The 17,363-nt window shown below is 44.8% G+C and overlaps 1 protein-coding gene and 1 non-coding gene across 3 annotated transcripts in view; one reads left to right on the forward strand and one right to left on the reverse strand.

Annotated features, from left to right (window-relative positions):
- Abcd4 (ATP binding cassette subfamily D member 4) overlaps positions 1 to 16,938 on the reverse strand; it is a 32,902-nt gene extending 15,964 nt beyond the window's left edge. Inside the window, exon 1 of one of the 2 annotated variants that reach the window (XR_013044414.1) lies at positions 16,654 to 16,802. Coding sequence is in view for 1 of the 2 variants with exons in the window: in XM_076551071.1 (XP_076407186.1) it covers positions 16,654 to 16,923 (270 nt within the window). In the remaining variant the exon portion in view is untranslated. Of the gene's footprint in view, positions 1 to 16,653 lie in introns of both variants that reach the window. The other variant, XM_076551071.1, reaches the window with a different exon arrangement.
- On the forward strand, positions 1,698 to 1,770 carry Trnak-cuu (transfer RNA lysine (anticodon CUU)). Its single transcript has one exon. It is a non-coding gene; the product is annotated as a tRNA-Lys (tRNA).
- Positions 16,939 to 17,363: the final 425 nt, after the last annotated feature.

Below are 17,363 nucleotides of genomic sequence, written 5' to 3' on the forward strand. Positions count from 1 at the left end.
AACAAATGAAATGATATACAGATCAGATCCTGCTAAGAAGACCATAGGAAGCTGTCAAGCCCACTGGTCCATGCCCTGAGGTAGTTCTTAGTCTCTATGACATTTTATTTTGTTTTGTTTTTGGAGACAGGTCTTCTCTATGTAGCCCTGGCTGTCCTGGAACTGGCTCTGTAGACAAGGCTGGCCTCAAACTCCCCAGTGCTGGGATCAAAGGCATGTGCCCAGCATGGCCAGCCCCTAGGAATGCTCTTGGGATCACATCTGTGGAAGAAAGCAAGATAGAACCAAGGAGGAAATCCTTGTGAGGATCCCGCCTCCTGGAACCCCTTAAGAAGTTCCTGAACTGCCGGGCGGTGGTGGCGCACGCCTTTAATCCCAGCACTTGGGAGGCAGAGGCAGGCGGATCTCTGTGAGTTCGAGGCCAGCCTGGTCTACAGAGTGAGATTCAGGAAAGGCACAAAGCTACACAGAGAAACCCTGTCTCGAAAAACCAAAAACATTTAAAAAAAGAAGTTCCAGAACTAAAATGATGCATCAGGATTGGCCCTGCTGGGCACAGATAGCTACCCTCTCTATTCTAGATGCTAAGTCTTACAATCTATGTTATTTCAAGAAGTCCATGATCTTAGGCAAGTCTGCTCCCAAGAAGTTTGCATGAGCTTTAGATCCAATCCCAGCACCACAGAAGAGAGAAAAGGGGGAGAGAGAGCAAGATAGGCCAGCTGTTGGATCCTGTTGAAAGGTTCCGGGGGTGGGGGGAGAGACTGAACTGCCCACTGGCATTGCCTTGAGGAGCTTATCAGAGGGGTGAGTCTGTGGGGCGAGGGGAGACTGAATGAGTGCCCCGGCCAGTGGGACCTAAAGGGAGGGCCGGCGAATGAGAGAGACAAGAGACACAAAGAATGAGAGCAAGACAGGACGTCTGATCAAGCTCCAAAATTTTAATTTTCTCACAAGGCATATACAGGTAGGCAAGGGGGGTTGCAAGCAGGAAGGGATTTAATTATGGGCTGTTTGGCCAGCAGGAAATGTTGCTCTGAGGGTTATCTATCTACCCTTGTCTAACTGCAGCTCATTCACCTGATATCTGAGAAGAGGTTCTGGTATCAGTGAGAAGAGGTTCTGGTATCTGTGGGAAGAGGTTCTGGTGCTATGGAGACTTAAGCAAGGCCTAAATCTAAGAAAAGAGGAGAGAAACCCAAATATGGCAGCATGTATGTCAAGGGTCGCTTAGGCTTATGGCTCCCGTCATCTCCTTTTAATTATTTATGAAGGTCCAAGGTGGCGGTACAAATTCGCCTGGTGGCGATGGGTGTTAGCCAAGGAGGGGAAACATTGCCCTGATCCTCCCAGTTTATTATAGGTGTCTTTTGCTGGAGGAGGGGCCCTGGATGTATTTTCATCCTTAGACACCAACCCCTATGCAATCAGGGATATTCCTCGGGGGACCCAGAGGCAGAAAGCTTGGTCCTCCCCCTGCAGTACCATTGGCCTCTCAGCTTCCTTGGTACCCAAGCTCTTCCCAAGTGGGGCCAGCTTGCATGTTTCTGGGTTTTCATGCAGTTCCCGAAGGACAGTCATCGCCCAAAGGCTCTGCGTGGCCTTGATTGGCAAGATCAAGCCAATGATAATGGACCTGTGGTGGTAATCTAATTGTACTGAAATGTGATTTTGATTGTATGTTAATAAATAAAGTTGCCCGGCTAGCTCAGTCGGTAGAGCATGAGACTCTTAATTTCAGGGTCGTGGGTTCGAGCCCCACGTTGGGCGCCAGATGTTGATGTATCCAACCGTCTTATTAAATAAGAAACACAGAACCAATGTAAAAGAGAAAGCCGAGAGGTCAGAGCTCACAGCTAAAAATCTCACCCTTCCTCCTGCAGTGTCCCAGCTCCCGAAAAGAGAGCTATATCCTGTCTGTTCGTCTATTTATAGTATTTTGTTCTGCCTTCTCATTGGTTGTAAACCCAAACACGTGACTGCCTCGTCACTGTCTGAATGTACAGCCCCCTAGGTCTTAAAGGCGTATGTCTCCAATGCTGGCTGTATTCCTGAACACACAGAGATCTATGGGATTAAAGGCGTGTGCCACCACCGCCACACTCTTGCTATGGCTCTAATAGCTCTGACCCCCGGGCAACTTTATTTATTAACATACAATCAAAATCACATTTCAGTACAATTAGATTACCACCACATGGACCTGTATAGGTTTGGATGCCAGGGAGTCTATTTGTTTTTGATGAATCGGGTTAGCCTGCCAATTACAAAAGGACCCAAAGTTACAAATAATAAGATGCTGACTAATGGTCCTACAAGAGGCATCAAAAGGAGAACATGGATGATCTCTACCAGTCATCTGCCATGGCAGAGGATCGCTGCTTGTGTAGCTCTAGGCTAAGTTTATGTAGCTTATTTATCTGGGTTTCTACCATTCCAGACTCATTAATATAATAACAACATTCTCCCTCAGAAAAAGGCATGTCCCACCCTTTTCTGCTGTCAGCAGGTCCAAGGCCCGTCGGTTTTGTAGGGCAACCTGTGCAAGGGAGGTTAGCTGCATCTGGGGGGAGGATAAGGATGCTGCAGAAGCCTCAATTGCTACCTGAAGTTGTTGGGATAGGTGAGCCATTGTTATGAGGGAGTGACCCAGGGCTCATCCCGCCAGGCCTGCAGAGACCAGGGAGGTGTCGAGGGAAATTCCGGCCACAAGGGGCAAGAAGACAGCTCTTTTTTGCTTGGGCTGTTCCATTCTCTCCCAATTACCTGTCCCTTAGCAGGAGGAATGGTATCATGAATTGTGCAGTTAGAATAGGGGCATCCTACGCTTTCCTCCCTCCAATAAATTTCGAAATTGTGGGCAGTCTGACCCCACCCCCAGAGAAGAAAAAGAAAATTTGTAAGTGGCAGATATAAACTGCAGTCAGGTTGTATTCCTCCCAGTCCTTCTTGGCTTGTGGGCGTTGGCAAATTTTGATCTCCTGAAGCTTATAAGAACCTTCTTAATAGGCAAAATCTTAGACATGTTAGCAATATAACAGTGGTGAACTTTATCAGAGCAAAATTATGAATCCTTGGAGCCTCAACAGAACATCAGGATAGCCAGGGAATGAAATCTGAAATGTGTCATTTATATCTCTCTCAAGTCTTATATATCTTTTGACAAAAATTAATAAAATACATTTAGAACAGAATTATTAGTTTTAATCATATTTCTATAAGTTTTGATATCATTGGTGAACAGTTCATCAAAAGGATCTGGAATTGTATCAACTTATTTATATTCAAGGCTCCATATTTAAGAATCTAGAGGTAAATAACAGCCTGTATTTAGACTGGCAGCTTTAGAGTGCCTCTGTCCTGCAGCTACCTAGTATATGGTGTGACCAGGCGATCCAGGATTCATAAAGGCAGGTCAATGTCCTGTGAAGACATGTATCCTCCTCCTGACATTATGAAAACATCAGGACCTTTTTAAATATCAGTGAGGGGATCATAGAGGCTTAGGTGTAACTTTGTGACTTGGCCTGGTGGTGATAAGGAATACCTGTAGTGGGGGATATGAAAAATTAAGCACCAATTCTTTTCTTTCTTTTTCTTTTTTCTTTTTTTTTTTTTTTATTTTTCGAGACAGGATTTCTCTGTGTAGCTTTGCGCCTTTCCTGGGACTCACTTGGTAGCCCAGGCTGGCCTCGAACTCACAGAGACCCGCCTGCCTCTGCCTCCCGAGTGCTGGGATTAAAGGCGTGCGCCACCACCGCCCAGCAAAGCACCAATTCTTAAGAGCTCTTGAAGTATATGTAAGGCTGTTGTCTACATATGAGCTCTAGGCATTTCTAAAATTGAAAAGCAGTGAAAGAAATGGTGTATTATTTCTTATTTCATAACCATAAATCATAAGGACGTAAGTCTCGTGGGTAAGCTTCTATAGAGAGAGAATTTATAATTGTTGAACAGACATATGAAAAGTTGCCAGTATATCCTGTAGAGTTATTTGCCATTTTATAGACTCATAAGTTTCATAGTTTGATAGAAATATAATATCATCTGTATAATAAATGTATTGTAAGATATATGCATATACATATATACATACATATAGGTTGGGGGACTGTGAGGAAGCTATAATTGACAGTTAGTTCTGATAGTTAATCTGTATATATAATGAGGAAGTTTGCTCAATGAATGAGTCCTGGATAAATAGAACTCAAATTTCTTGCTCTGTATGTCAGCTTTGGCCTCCATCATGGCAGGGTGAGTAGGCAAGCTAAAAGTGAAATGCTGGCCAGGTGGTGGCACACGCCTTTAATCCCAGCACTCGGGAGGCAGAGCCAGGTGGATCATTGTGAGTTCAAGGCCAGCCTGGACTACCAAGTGAAAGGCGCAGGAAAGGCGCAAAGCTACACAGAGAAACCCTGTCTCGAGAAAAAAAAAAAAAAAAAAAAGTGAAATGCTGATAATCTTTAGGTTGAGGAGGTATGGTAAAGAAGCAATCTTGTACATCTATGACGATTATTATTATTTTTTTTTTTTATTTCTGGGGATGGCCATGGGAGATGGCAAGCCAGGCTGTGAGACTTCCCTTGGCTTTAATAAATTTTATTTAATTTCTTAAGGACCTGTAACAGTCTATAGGCCTGATTTTCCTGAATAAAAATATATTGGGGTGATTTAAGGGCTGGTGGGGGACTTTAGAAGCCCAATATTTAAGTTTTTCCTCCACCAGACAGGTAGCAACTACAATTCTCTCAGCATTCAAAAGCCACTGTTTGATCCAGATAGGAGCATTAGATTTTCCTGACCTTCTGGCTACATTATTAGCTTGACCTAGGCCTATAAGAGATGAAGGAGTAATAGTCGTCTTAAGTACTTGGCCAATCTTTTCCTGAAATACAAGAAACATCCATGCTTATGTCTAGCAAGCCAATAATCTTCTTTCCCTATATTTTAAGTGTTTAGTTGGTTTGGAATATTTAATTTCCTAAACCCAGAAGGCCATATCACTAGAATCCACACCAGCAGCTCCCTTAGGAGCTGCCCTGTATGAATCTGAATTGCACAATGATCTTAATCTCTCCAGTAAAGTCAGAATCACACATCCCTGGGGCAACCTTGTACAGCCGAGGAGCTACGGCCTATAATTAGCCCCAGTGTCCCTTCTGGGGAGGTCCACAGACTCTAGTATTAAGGTATACATAAGTTTATTTTTAAAGCCTATTTATCTATCTCAGACCTCAATAAAAACTTTATCCATAGATCTAACTTAGGCATACATCCTCAATATCTTTAGGTTATTTATTGAGATTTATGTATCATTTATAACATATCTAGATGTTTATATGTTATATTTTTTTATCCCAATGACTTGCATTACATATGTAATAAATAATTTTTTAATGTTCTTAAACATTCTTTATATCTAATCATTCATATCCTATAAAAATTTTACATCTAGGCCGGGCGGTGGTGGCACACGCCTTTAATCCCAGCACTCGGGAGGCAGAGGCAGGCGGATCTCTGTGAGTTCGAGGCCAGCCTGGGCTACCAAGTGAGTTCCAGGAAAGGCGCAAAGCTATGCAGAGAAACCCTGTCTCGAAAAACCAAAAAAAAAAAAAAAAAAAAAATTTACATCTAAAAGCCTTATTGTATTTAATTCATGAGGAGATATAGGTGATTGATTACTGAGAGCAGCCCATGTGGTGAATTTCTTTAAACAAAGGAACAGCCAAAGATTATTTTGAAATCTGTTTGGCAAGCTATCTTTTCTATGAATTTGGATAGCAAGGCAAATTATCTTTTAGGCCTGGTAAATGGGGATATAATCTAAATGATCTCAAAGCATAGTTTGGACAAAACCCTGGCAATAAGGGGTATAATAAGTTTTATCCAAAGCTTAAACATTTTATTTAAATGCTAGGGATCTAAGTAATAAATTGATTATATGAAATTTAGCATACTTAGCATGTATATAAAAATATGATTTTGTATACACTAGAGAATTTGATCATAAAATGATCAAGCTTTAACTTGTATCTCTAATAGCTTAGAGCTTAAGTATAACTTATCCTTAACCGTTTACAGTTTACGTTGGCCAATCAATCAATAAATTTTATTTCTTAATTATCTTTAACTAAAGTAAACTTATTTAACAATTTATAAGTTAGTTGTCTCTGTAAACTTAGAACTTAGGTTATCTACCTGTCAGGTTTAGCCTAAAAAATATTAAGTTTGTACTGAAGTTATTTTAATATAGAAACAGGAACTCTTGTTCAAAAATACAGTATATAAGGAGAGTAACAATTCAATAAATCCTGAAGGTGTATCATGAAATGAGATAAGCACAGTAAAAATCTAAACAGAGGAGGATTTTTTTTTTTTTTTTAAATACCAGCTGCAGCCGGTTTGTCCAGTCTGCATCAAGCCAGATCTCCACCGGGAATGGCAAGGTGAGGAGAAGGGTGGAAGTGAGCTGAGATGCAGAGAGCAGATAGAAGGCGGATGTTTAGGATTCCGACCCCCAAATGTCTTCGGGGGTCTGATGAATCCATACAGGTCGTAGTAGGGCGTCCCCTAACCAGGACCTGGATTTTTGAAATGGGTTAACTGAAGTTCTTGTACTTGGCCAAGATTTTTGTAAATTACCAAGAACTTAAAAGTCAACCCAAAAAGAGGAAAGAGAGAGAAAAGGACACTTTTTTAGGAGAGCTGGGAGATGCCATTCGTTTTTAAATCGGCACTGGCTGTGAGGCTTGTATTAATTTAAATGAAGGCTGCTGGAGCGAGCTCCTAGTTAGCTGCAGGGCAAGTTTAGGGCTCAAGTTAGCCCTTAGATTCCAGTAGTTTTAGCAAAAAAGGCTGCTTGTAGCAGGACGCTGCTGCTACTATGGAGAACATAGTGAACTTCATTAGCTCTGGTTTATGCTCTCAGGAGGTCTTGTAGTGTGATAATATTGTGTTACCTCCTTGTAAGACCCTGAATGAAGTAACGGCAGATTTCTCCCTAAAGGGAGGAGTTAGACTCTCTGCCGCTTATCATAGTCTGATAGTAAATCAATTTCTTAAGGTTGGCCACTTTTAGGGGTCTCCTAAATCTTTCCTTACTTTTTTTTTTTTAAATAAAACTTTAGGATATCATTTATCAAGTTCCAACAAGAAAAGGCCTGAACAGGCACCATCTCAGGGCCAAAAGTTTGATAATAATTTCTTAAACAATCTCCTATTCGTTTCCATCTTTTTCCATCTATAGTTCCCTCTTGAGGAAACCAAGGACAAAGGTCCCCAATATATTAAAAAAAAAAAATTTAAGATCCTTTTTCTTTACCCTAGTTCTTTGTGTCTTGAGAGATTCTTTCAAACCTGAAATAAACAGGTCCTATTTACTAAATGCTTGTCCCATGGTGACTCACTCACCTTGCGTCGACACCAAATGTCTCTCCTCGGATCTGTCTCATGGGGCGGGTGGTCCCACGCGATCTTCTCTCCAGACCTTCACTCATGACCAATGCGGACCAATGCAGTCCAATGTCAGCCAGCTTGCTTGGGGGCGACCTTCACCAAGCCCTTCCCAGCTTCAGCCCCACCCCCACCCCCCCACCCCCGTTGGGCGCCAGGTGCCCCGGCCAGCGGGGTCTTCAACGGGACCTAAAGGGAGGGCCGGTGAATGAGAGGGACAAGAGACACAAAGAATGAGAGCAAGGCAGGATGTCTGATCAAGCTCCAAAATTTTATTTTCTCACAAGACATATATAGGTAGGCAAAGGGGGTTGAGAGTAGGAAGGGACTTAATTATGGGGGTTGCAAGCAGGAAGGGACTTAATTATGGGCTGTTTGGCCAGCAGGAAATGTTGCTCTGAGGGTTATCTATCTACCCTTGCCTAACTGCAGCTCATTCACCTGATATCTGAGAAGAGGTTCTGGTATCTGTGGGAAGAGGTTCTGGTGCTGTGGAGACTTAAGCTAGATCTAAGAAAAGAGGAGAGAAACCCAAATATGGCAGCATGTATGTCAAGGGTCGCTTAGGCTTATGGCTCCGATCAAATGAGGGCTGTAGAGAGTTCAGAATTGGGCCGTAAAAAGAGGAACAGAGCTGGGAGGTGGTGGCGCACGCCTTTAATCCCAGCACCCAGGAGACAGAGGCAGGCGGATCTCTGTGAGTTCGAGGCCAGTCTGGGCTACAGAGTGAGATCCAGGACAGGCACCAGAATGACACAGAGAAACCTTGTCTAGAAGGAAAAAAAAAAAGAGAAACAGATAAAGTGCCAGTAGCTAAGAGGAGAATGCAGAGTCAGATATTACAGATATGCAAATCATAGGAAAGAGATTCTGGAGGGGATGGTTGTTACCCTTTTTTGATCACTTACTAAGACTTGGGAGCTATGTTAAACTTTTTTTTCTTATTTCTTTTCTTTTTCCTCTTTGAGACACAGTCTCTTTATATAGCCCTCACTGTCCTGGAACTTACTATATAGACCAGGCTGGCTTTAAACTCACAGAGATCCACCTGCCTCTGCCTTCCTGGGTGCTGGGATTAAAGGTGTGCACCACCACCGCCAGGCAGGTGATGGGCATTTTATTTGAATCATTTAATCTGTAAACCCAATCTGTAAGACCAGTCATTTTGTTAACCCCAGTTCACACAGGGAGGAACCAGTTCCGTAAACTCAGTCATTGGCTCCTAGGTGAGGGATTGGGGATATAACCAAGACTTCTGGCTTGGGAGCCCATACTCTTCCCTCCATTTTCACCCGAACTATCTCTTCTCAAATTCTAACTCCTGCCTAATATTTATGTCTGTTGCCATTTATTCCCCTGTTGATAGGAAAAGGTAACTACTGGTTCAAGACTGGGCTGAACGCCAGGTGAGGTGGTGCACGCCTTTCAGGAGGCAGAGGCAAGAGGGTCCCTGTGAGTTCCAGGCCAGAATGGTCTACAGAGTGAGTTCCAGGATATCCAGGGCTACATAATGGTGAGAGTCTGTCTCAATACAAACAAATAAAACCAATACACTGTAGAAAGGACCTGAATATACATAAATGGTGTATGCACAATTGATATTCTGGGGAAAAGAGGAACCAATCCCTGACAGATACTGGGGACAACTGTACTGAGAGTGTTGGAGGCCACAGGCAGTTAAGTGTGGGTGGCCATATTACAAGCCAGAAACAATATCGAGAGTGCAAAGTCAGGCATGTCGGTGCATGCCTGTAAGTGCAACATCTGGGAGGCTGAGAAAGCAACAATTCTACTGCATGTGGCACACACACTTGCAAACCATGGTACTTGAGAAGTAAAGGCAGGAAGATGGTGAGTTCAAGGCAAGCTCTAGCCTCATACTGAGTTTGAGGCTAGTCTGGGCACTATATAAGATTCTGTCTTAAAAAAAAAAGAAGGGTGGGGTGTTGGGTTGTAGCTCAGTGGTAGAGAGCTGCTTACCTGCTTACCTAGCATGCCTGAGGCCCGGGGTCTATTTCTAGTGTTGTCAGGGGAAAAGTACAAATTCCTGAGTGTAGCATGTGCTGATAGAGTGTGAGCTGATGATAGAGTGTGAGCTGATGATAGAGTGTGAGCTGATGATAGAGTGTGTGCAGATAGAGTGTGAGCTGATAGAGTGTGAGCTGACGATAGAGTGTGAGCTGATAGTGTGAGCTGATGATAGAGTGTGTGCTGACAGTGTGAGCTGATAGAGTATGAGCTGATAGAGTGTGAGCTGATGATAGAGTGTGAGCTGATGATAGAGTGTGAGCTGATAGAGTGTGTGCTGACAGTGTGAGCTGATAGAGTATGAGCTGATAGAGTATGAGCTGATAGAGTGTGAGCTGATGATAGAGTGTGAGCTGATGATAGAGTGTGAGCTGATGATAGAGTGTGAGCTGATGATAGAGTGAGAGTTGATAGAGTGTGAGCTGATAGAGTGTGTGAGCTGATAGAGTGTGAGCTGATAGAGTGTGTGCTGATAGAGTGTGAGCTGATTGATAGAGTGTGAGCTGATAGAGTGTGTGCAGATAGAGTGTGAGCTGATGATAGAGTGTGTGCTGACAGAGTGTGAGCTGATAGAGTGTGAGCTGATAGAGTGTGAGCTGATAGAGTATGTGCTGATAGTGTGTGAGCTGATAAAGTGTGAGCTGATGATAGAGTGTGAGCAGATGATAGAGTGTGAGCTGATGATAGAGTGTGAGCTGATAGAGTGTGAGCTGATAGAGTGTGAGCTGATAGAGTGTGAGCTGATAAAGTGTGAGCTGATGATAGAGTGTGAGCTGATAGAGTGTGAGCTGATAGAGTGTGAGCTGATAGAGCATGAATCAGATCCCCAGCACTGTAAAGAAGAACAAGCCAGGCAGTTGTGGCGCACGCCTTTAATCCCAGCACTCAGGAGGCAGAGGCAGGCGGATCTCTGTGAGTTCGAGGCTAGCCTGGTCTACAGAGGGAGATTCAGGAAAGGCGCAAAGCTACACAGAGAAATCCTGTCTCAAAAAAAAAAAAAAAAAAAAAAAAAAAAGGAAAGAAAAGAAGGAAAAACAAACAATGAAAAGTCTTAAGCATATTTTCCCACACAGTTTTCAGTACATCTGAGGTAGGGTATGTTTCTTGCTTTACAAAGAATTCCATATTCCTAACACTTGGGAGGCTGAGATAGGAAAATCACTGCGAGTTAGAGGCCAGCCTGGGCTAATCAGTGAGTTCCTGGCAGCTAGGGCCACATAGTTAGGTCCTGTCTCCAAAGCCAAACAAATGTGGCAGGGAGATGCCTCCTCAAGTCAAGCTGAGGAGCCTGGAAACCCGAGCTTGATTTATGACAGCCGTTTACAACTCCTGCAAGTTACCCTCTGACCTTCACATCTGGATAGTCACAGCCACACACATCACACAGATGCATGCACACACATGTACACACATACATATATACATACATACATACATGTAATTTAAAAATTATAAACCAAACAAGAACAGGAATCAAACATGATCCTCACATCTCTCACACTGAGAGGTCAGGGGGTCAGGAGACTTGGAATCCCATCGTATTCCATCACTGACTAGCTGGGTAGGGCTCCCAATCTTTGGGACATGCGATCCTAAAACATTATTGAGTTGCTTATGTTCAGTTCAAACTGCAATGGGCGTCCTGCATTTGTCTTGGCTCTGTCTGGTCACCATCGTCCTGCTGGGTGATCTTGGCCAGGCTGCACAGCTCCTTTGAACTCCTTATCTACAAAGTGGAGAAGCTGGGACATTCCTCACTGTGGTGAGACTTAACTAAGACCTTCATGAAAAGGTGTTCCACACAGCAAATGGCACTTGGTGACTCCCCAATAATGAGCTATTAGGATTCATAACTTTCATTTTAATTTCTGCATCTCCTAGAGCAGTTAGGTCTAGCCTATCACATTAGATTTACATCAGCTTCTCAGAGATGCATCAGTGAACAGTGAGTTAAGAGGAGTCTGGCCTGTCTGGCAGCTGTCTGGGAGCTTGAGTCAGCCCTGAGCCCCAAAGAGAAGATTAGTGACACTAATTTATCAATCAGATGGCATTTCCTCAAGGGGGGCAAACCAGCAAACAAAAACAAGAGTGTGCTTTTTGAAGGGACCACTAGGGGGAGCGTGTGCATTTTGGACCAGACCTGGGATGTAGGGCAAGTTGCAGGCTTTCCATATTTTGAGAACAAAGCAAGGAATAAGAAAGCCCTGGGAAGTCCTGGGTTCCAGAGGGAACGTGGAGCCCCCAAATGCCAAGAAAATCAATCTCTATGAGACCGTTGCCTGTGGAGCATCAATGAGAAGATGGTGGGAAAAGGAGGGACCAATGCAGGGGGTCAAGAAAGGAAAAGGGGGATAAGGAAAAAGAGGCCGAGCACACTGAAATATTAAAAAACAATAATAAATTGTATTGCAAATTCCAGAGCTCCAGAATGCATAAAGATCCCACCTCCAGCAGGTGGTGGTGGTGCATGCCTTTAATCCCCCCAAAACAGGGCTGGGGATATAGCTTGCCAGAGAAGCACTTGCCTCCAATGTGTGAGGCCCTAGGCTTGCACTCCAGCTCAGCAAAAGAGAATAAATTAAAGTAATAACCTCAATTTGGGGGAAGGAGAGACAGAAGGGTCAGGAGTTCAAACCTAGGTCAGACTATTTATATGACGGGACTCTGGAGGGAAAAAAAAAAAAAAAAAAAGACGGCAGAGCATTGGGGTGTCGTTCAGTGGTACAGTCCTTGCCCGGAATATGAGGCCCTGAGACTGGTATAATTAAAGGACTTCAGAAGCTTTTGAAATAACATTGCTCAATGGGGTTTTCAGGGGCCCTCTTCGACTCTGTTTCCCTTTTCAATAATTGAGATTCTAGGGTGGCTTTAGATATGTCTTAGATGGGATCACAACCCAATGGGGGAAATGTATAGGAGCCCCGAGGGTTGCCTATGGGGTTTAGGACATGTCTTTAAATGGGGTTTCTGGTGAGAGTCCTAGAAATTTGCAAGTTACAGCTAGGAAAGGAGAAAGGCAAAAGTCATTAACCGTGTGGCAATTCTTGATTCTCAGCTGCTCAGAGACATCAATCAGAGACTCTGGGATGAGGGGCTCCTTCCCTCATCTCAACAGATCTCCCCATCTTTATGTCCTGCCTTCTTAGCATTCCAAGACTGCAGGAGAATCAGGAGTTTAAGGTCAGCTTGGAAATGAAGAGCCAGGGATGAGCTCAGTCAGCAGCAGAGGACTTGCCTAGCGTGCACACGGCCCTGAGCTTGGTGCCCAGCATAGCAAATATAACACTACCAAATAAGTACAATGAACCATGTGCAGGTAAACGCCTACCATCAAAGCACTCAGATGATGGAGGCAGGAGGAGCCTCTGCTACAGAGAGTTCAAGGCCAGCCTGAGCTACTTGAGATCCTATCTCAGAAAACCAACCAGGGCAGAAGAGATGACTCAGTGGTTAAGAGTGGTTGCTGCTTTTGGGGTTCTGACACCCACGGCTGGGTGGCTCACTACTGTTCCTGGGGATCTGATACCCTCTTCTGGCCTCTGTGGGCAGTGAACGCATGTGGTGCACAGACACACAAGCAGGCAAAACACTCAGACACATACAATTAAAAGTAAAAATAAAAGGGGCTGGAGAGATGGCTCAGAGGTTAAGAGCACTGGCTGCTGTTCCAGAGGTCCTGAGTTCAACTCCCAGCAACCACGTGGTGGCTCTAGGGTCTCCCTCATCCTTCTACAGAGAAGAGAAAATACAAGGAAAAATGACCGTCCATTCCTATTCATGGACGTGAAATGCCCAGGATGCTATAAATCATCACTGTTCAGTCATGCACAAACCACCACAGTCCTGTGTGTAGGCTGCTCCACTGTCCTGGCGGAGGGGAGGAGAGGGGAGGGGAGGGGAGGGGAAGAGACAGATGGAACCCGGAAGATACTTGGCCAGCCAATCTAGCCCAAACAGCAAGCTCCAGATTCAGTGAGAGAAAACCGCCATATTTCTGTCTCAGAAAATACGGCACAGGGGCCGACGGGCTGTTTCATCTGGTAAAGACTTGAAAACCAGATTTCATTTTCCAGGACTCATATAAAGGCAGAAGCAGAACTGAATCCACAAAGGATTCACACTTCCACACATGTGCTGACGGACATCATATGCACGTTCTTTCTTGCACGCACACACATACTCTTATTTTGAATGATAGAGAGATGGGCATGGTTGCACATGCCTTGGATTCCAGCACTCTGGCCACAGAGGCAGGTCTATAGAGAGAGTTCCAGGTCAGCCAGGGCTCATAGTGAGACTCTGTCTCAAACAAAAGAAAACAAAACTAAAAGCCACATAAATAAAAAAAATTAAAAACAATTAAAAATGGTAGAGAATGATTGAAGAAGACACCCAACATTGACATCTAGCCTCCAAATGAGAATGGAGGGTTGGCACAAACTTACAAGTAGGAGTGTATATAATGCACACACACACACACACACACACACACACACACACTATATATATATATGTATATATATGTATATATATATATTTATAGTTATATATGATGCATAAATATATATGATTATATGTAACTACGTATAATTATATATATGACTATTTTAAAACACAGCATTGCTGGAATTCATGTCTTATGTCCCCAAGATTATTAAAGGAAGTGATAGTCAGCGATCACTGACCCTGTTGCACCGAGAACTTTCTAAACATTAACTCACTCGTGCCTATAACCTTAGCCCTTAAGAGGCTGAAGGAGGAGGGTTATATTGAGTTTGATGCTAGTCTGGGCTGCACAGTGAGTTCCATACCAATCTGAGCTACAGATTTTGTTTCAAGAAACAAAAACCAAGACATTAATCCAGCAGTTATCCTGTACAAACCCTCCGGGAAGCAGGGAAGTATGATGCGGATTTTACCTGTGGAACTCTGAATGGATTTTGAGTGTTGGTCCTGTGGAGGCTCCCTAGTCCACTTCCAATCTCGGAAGTGCTTTTCTCTTCTTTTAAACTATCTCAACTTCTGTCACTGAATAACTATAGAAGAAAGGGAGAATGAAGGGGAAAGGGGGGGAAGGAAGGAAGGACAGACGGAAGGAAGGAAGGACAGATGGAAGGAAAGAAAACCGAGTTGTCAGCATGTTTCGGGGTGTCCCGGCTGGAAAGGGAATGTGGGTTTGGACCCAGGTCCAAGGCCATCGCCCCCAACACTGGTTTGTCTAGGACCTCAATTCATATGTCCAGTCAGCCTCTGGTGCCTGAAGTTGTGAGTCCCAAGCAAGAGAATCATGGAAAAAAATAAAAACAGGACATCTCCCAAACTTCAGAAAATCCAGCAGCCTTAGTTATCGGGCCCGGGAAGCTTAGGCAGATTTGGGGACTGGAGGGATGGGGGCTTGCAATGACAATGGAAGGGTGGGGGATTCAGCTTGTGACCAAATTCTAATAAGCAGGATGGAGTCCGACTGGCCTGGAAGTTCACAGGCCGGGAGGCTGTGGAATCTGTTTGTCCGGTCCAGGGCATGCTGAGTCCCCATTCTCATGTCTAAACCTTCCAGGCCCCAGTCTGCGGGGCCCTCCCCCATGGTCACACCTGCTGGCAGCGGGGGCTCCAGTGAATGGACAAGTTCCAAGAATCCAGGCCCCTTCCCCCACCTTTTACATAGCCAAGCCCGGAGACAAAAGGCGCCCAGAGTCTAGAGCTCTTTGCTCGGCCTCTGCCAGCTCCAGGGAGTGCCAGACGCCTGGAGCCGAGCTCCTGCCACACCATTCACACTTTTCACCACCTGCCCATCCCACGCCCTTCTCTCCACCCTCGGCCAGGAGACCCTAGGATCCTCCCAGTTCTCTGGAGACTGAGGGTGGCTTCCTGTGGCGTGGGCAGGGAGACAGTACATGTGAGCATTCACGGCTTAGACGGCAGGTGCTGATCTTTTGTATAGGACAACGTGACACCACGGGACACAGCTGCAATCGAAAGGCGCACAGGGTCACCGGAAGCTTCTTGCCTGGTCACTGCACTTGATTTCTGGCCTCACTTCCCTGGAGGACATTGATCCCTCTCTTTCTCAGATAGTTCCTTGATCCACTGATAAATGTAACCTATTCACCGAGCACTTAGTGTGTGCCAGGGTCAGCGCTTTTGAGTTCATTCTGGTCGCGTCGTCAATGTCAGCAAGTCAGCAGAAGCACTAAGATGTGAATCCAGGTCTTCCACATCTTGAGTGCAGGGCTGAGGACTGATGTCTTGTCCAAATCCCTCCAGTCAGTGCTGTTTACCTGTTCACTGATATTCTCATATGTGTGCAAAAGCATCATCCTGCGTTTTTCTGGTCCTCAAGGCTGGCCCAGACTGGCCCTTCCTAACCTCTGAAACATACATTGTGTTCCCATCACCAGTCCCAGGGCAGTTACCCCTCAGTGCTGGGAGATGCCCCGGGGAGTTAGTTCCACGAGCGGCTCGGATCAGCTGCCTCAATTCTGCCTCCCTCTCTTGCAAGTCCTGGCCCACTGGACCAGCTCCACCTTAAGAGAAAAGGAGAGCTAGGTAACTCTGTCTTTTAAGATACTCCCAAAGCACTTCCGACTCTGAAGTTGCGGGTCAATGTATCAAAGATAATCTTGTAGGGACAGGAGGGGTAGCTCTGTACCGGAAGACTTCAGACAGCATTTCTCAAGTTGGCACATTGTCGTGCCTTGGAACTGGGGGAGGGAAAAGGAGTTATTCATCCCTTGGACCCCCTCCTGGGAGTTCTTTTTACTGTCCCTTAATAAATCTGTTGGCTCTGCTAACACACACACACACACACACACACACACACACACACACACACACACACACAGAGTGATAAAAAATAAAAACTTAAAACCAACAGTCCACAATAAGCCAACTGCTTGGGAGAAATGCAACTTTTTTTGCGAACGTGAGTCCGAGAAAAGCTTGTAAAAACACTGCTTTCCAAACCTAAAACGTGGACCTTCAGTTGGCCAAAATGGCTAAATGCTCCAGCAGGGTCATGCTTGTTCCTAAGCAATATGAATATATTCCTAACCGTGTACACACAAAAAACAACAGAAACAGAGAAGAACGAGAGATCAGGGAAACACACGTCTGCTCAGGTCCACCTTGCATACCCCTCAGACCACCCACCCCTTGCCTCCTCGATCCTCCCACCTTGGAAGAGTGTGTGGTGCTTTGGACTCGGTCCTGGCAGTAGACTGGAGTGCCACATCGCCGTTTCTCATAACCACCGGCACTTGCGGTCCAAAGTGTGACGCAGGATACGGCATCTGGTGACAGCACACATCTCTGTGAGTTCGTCGTGTTTATTTGTGAGTTTTTTGAGACAAGTCTTGCTCTTAGCCCTGACTGACCTGGAACTCCCAGTGATCTTTTGCCTGCTGCCTCGGCCTTGTTTGTTTGGAGTGCTGGAATGGTAAGCATGCGCCACCACTCACAGCCAGCTAGTTTGATTGAAGAATAACTAGTTCACAAGCTGACCCACACCGAGCCTTTTCTCTGTGACAGTCACTGTATAAATGCTTTCTTTGCATTTTATTATTTAATCTAAACACTTTTTTCTTTACGTTTATTTATTTATTTGTGTGTATTGACAAGAAGTACACAAGATAGCCAGCTCCTACTCAAGGGCAGAGGACAATGTTAGTCTTCTCTCCTTGCACTTTGTGGGCAAGCCCCTTTGCCCTCAGAGCCTGCCCGCTGGTTATCTTGTCTTTATCAGAATCCAAGGAGGTGATTATGTAGAATGACCATTTTCTCAGATGAGGACATTGAAGCTCTAAGAGTTTAACTTGTTCCTGAGATCCTTGTGGCCTGCGGCTGGCTTTGGATTCCTGGTCCTTCAACCTCAATGTTCCCCAGGA

Source organism: Peromyscus maniculatus, chromosome 14 (assembly GCF_049852395.1).
Source record: "Peromyscus maniculatus bairdii isolate BWxNUB_F1_BW_parent chromosome 14, HU_Pman_BW_mat_3.1, whole genome shotgun sequence".
NCBI lineage: Eukaryota > Metazoa > Chordata > Mammalia > Rodentia > Cricetidae > Peromyscus > Peromyscus maniculatus.